This window comes from Fonticula alba, assembly GCF_000388065.1.
Source record: "Fonticula alba strain ATCC 38817 unplaced genomic scaffold supercont2.2, whole genome shotgun sequence".
Classification (NCBI taxonomy): domain Eukaryota; order Rotosphaerida; family Fonticulaceae; genus Fonticula; species Fonticula alba.
This window is the reverse complement of record NW_009242972.1, coordinates 1522104-1524035: the sequence shown is the minus strand read 5'-3', so window position 1 is coordinate 1524035 and position 1932 is coordinate 1522104. Positions and strand designations below refer to the sequence as shown.

Below are 1932 nucleotides of genomic sequence, written 5' to 3'. Positions count from 1 at the left end.
GGGAGAAGAGGGCCCACGTACCGCGGGAAGAGGGGCAGCAGCTCGGCCGGGGCCCCGGTGGCGGGGAAGCCGGCCAGATGAGCTAGCGCCCGGAAGAGGAAGGACATGTCGACCGCGCGCTGGCAAAAGCGCGCCACCCGGTCCGGGGAGGTGAAGTCCCCGGCTGCGCGGGCCACCATGCCGACAAACAGCAACCGCACCAGCAGGTGCAAGTCCAACGCCTCGCACAGGGCCCGGAAGATGGCCTCGCGATCGGCCGGCGAGAGGATCAGGAACAGGGGCGCCGCGCCGAGGGCCGCGCACATCCGCTGCACAGGACCCAGCTGCGGGGCCGGGCGAACCTCGTCCAGGTCCATGGGAAGGGTGTCGGCGCTGGCGCTGCTCGGTGGCACCGTGGCCAGGGGACACACGTGGAAGGGGGGTCAGGTTCGCGGCTCGGATCGGGCGCCTGTGACGGGGGGGGGGGGGGGGGGACGAGCAGCATGGAGGCAGGACGCACGCTTGGGTATACTCCGATAGCGAGGCCACCAGCAGGGTGGCCACGGCCCCGGCGAGGGTGGCCAGTGTGCCCAAGTGGATGTGCTGCAGGCGGTCCTGCAGCGAGGACAGCAGGAGCCCACACGGGGGGGCCGTCCCGCCGGGATCGGCGACAAGGAGCCGGCGGTAGAACTGCAACGGCCGGGCACCGGTCAGAGGACAGCCTCAAGGGGGAGGTGGGGAGGTGGGGAGGTGAGGAGGGGGGAGGCCGGGAGGCCGGCCCAGGCGCGTACATTATCGAGGCGCAGCTGGCTGAGCATGGCCGCCAGGTGGCCAGCCGTGTTGGCCAGCAACACAAGCCCAGCGAGCAGATCCACGGGGGGCGGGCGCTCGACCGCGCCGCGCGGCAGCTGGCCAAAGAGCCGCCCGGCCAGGCGAGTCTGCTCGGCGTCGAGGGCCTCGATGAAGCGGACACACGCCTGGAGCTGGGTGCATGGGGGAGGAGGTGGGAGTGGAGGGGGTCAGTGAGCACATCGGCGCTGGGGCCGGCAAGGGGCGGCAACGGCGCGACGCGTACCTGCACGCGGTGGAAGTAATCCCGCCGCACGTGCTCCTGCGGCACTTCCTCATACCGCGACCGGAGGACGTCCAGCAGCAGGAGAAAGCGCTCGGCGGCCCGGACAATGGGCGGGCCGCCCGCGCGCCCGGCCAGGCTAGATGGATGCCCCGCCAGGGCCAGGTTCTCCACCGTGGCCAGGTCCCCGGCGGCCGGCTTGTGGAAGGGACCCTCCGGGGCGGCGGATGCCCAGGCCTGGGGGTCGTCCTCCAGCAATTGCGTCACTTTGCCGAGGGCCACTGGGTGCGGGCGAGAGGGTGCGGGTGAGAATACGGGCGAGAGGGCGCTCGGGCCAGACTGGGCCAGGAAAGGACAGCGCGCACCGGTCAACTCGGACTCAAGCCAGTGGCTGCGGCAGGCCGCATCATCAAGGAGCGCCTGCAGGGAAAGCCGCGCGCCGGGGGCAAACTCATGCACCAGACGCAGGGCTCTGGAATCGGGCAGCCGGTGTCAGAGGATGGCTTGTGCGGGAGCCCGGGCTTCGAGACCGGGCCGGGGGCAAAGGAGGGCACGCACCGGTCGAAGTTCAGGGTTTCCTTGATTGTCCGGCCGAGGTAGGTGTCGGAGGCGTCGGAGCGCTGGGTGATGAAGGACCACCGCCAGTGCTCGGCCAGGACGCCCTCCAGCAGGGACAACATCTCATCCTGGACACGGGGGGGAGGGAGACGGCATATGCGATCAGTGGGTGCGGGCAGCAGGGGGAAATGGCAGCGAGAGGCGCGTGGGGCGGGAGGGGGGGGGGGGGGGGGGACACACAAGGACGTCGAGGCTGGCCGGGCCGGAGGGCGCTGCCACGCTGGCCTGGCGCGCGGCGCGCTCCTGAGCCTGCACCCGAAGGA

General features: G+C 71.6%; 2 protein-coding genes across 2 annotated transcripts in view; one reads left to right on the top strand and one right to left on the bottom strand.

Moving 5' to 3' along the window:
- H696_01357 (hypothetical protein) overlaps positions 1–81 on the top strand; it is a gene marked incomplete at both ends in the record, with an annotated part of 3706 nt that extends 3625 nt beyond the window's left edge. The window contains one exon of the mRNA XM_009495251.1: positions 11–81. Within this exon, the coding sequence (XP_009493526.1) occupies positions 11–81 (71 nt within the window). The remainder of the gene's footprint in view (positions 1–10) is intronic.
- A 1-nt stretch (position 82) lies between these two features.
- H696_01356 (hypothetical protein) lies at positions 83–1731 on the bottom strand (the record flags this gene model as incomplete). Its single annotated transcript, XM_009495250.1, has 7 exons — positions 83–119; positions 190–378; positions 500–669; positions 771–962; positions 1055–1332; positions 1417–1523; positions 1610–1731. The coding sequence occupies 7 exons, from the start codon at positions 1729–1731 to the stop codon at positions 83–85; spliced, it is 1095 nt and encodes a 364-aa protein (XP_009493525.1).
- Positions 1732–1932: the final 201 nt, after the last annotated feature.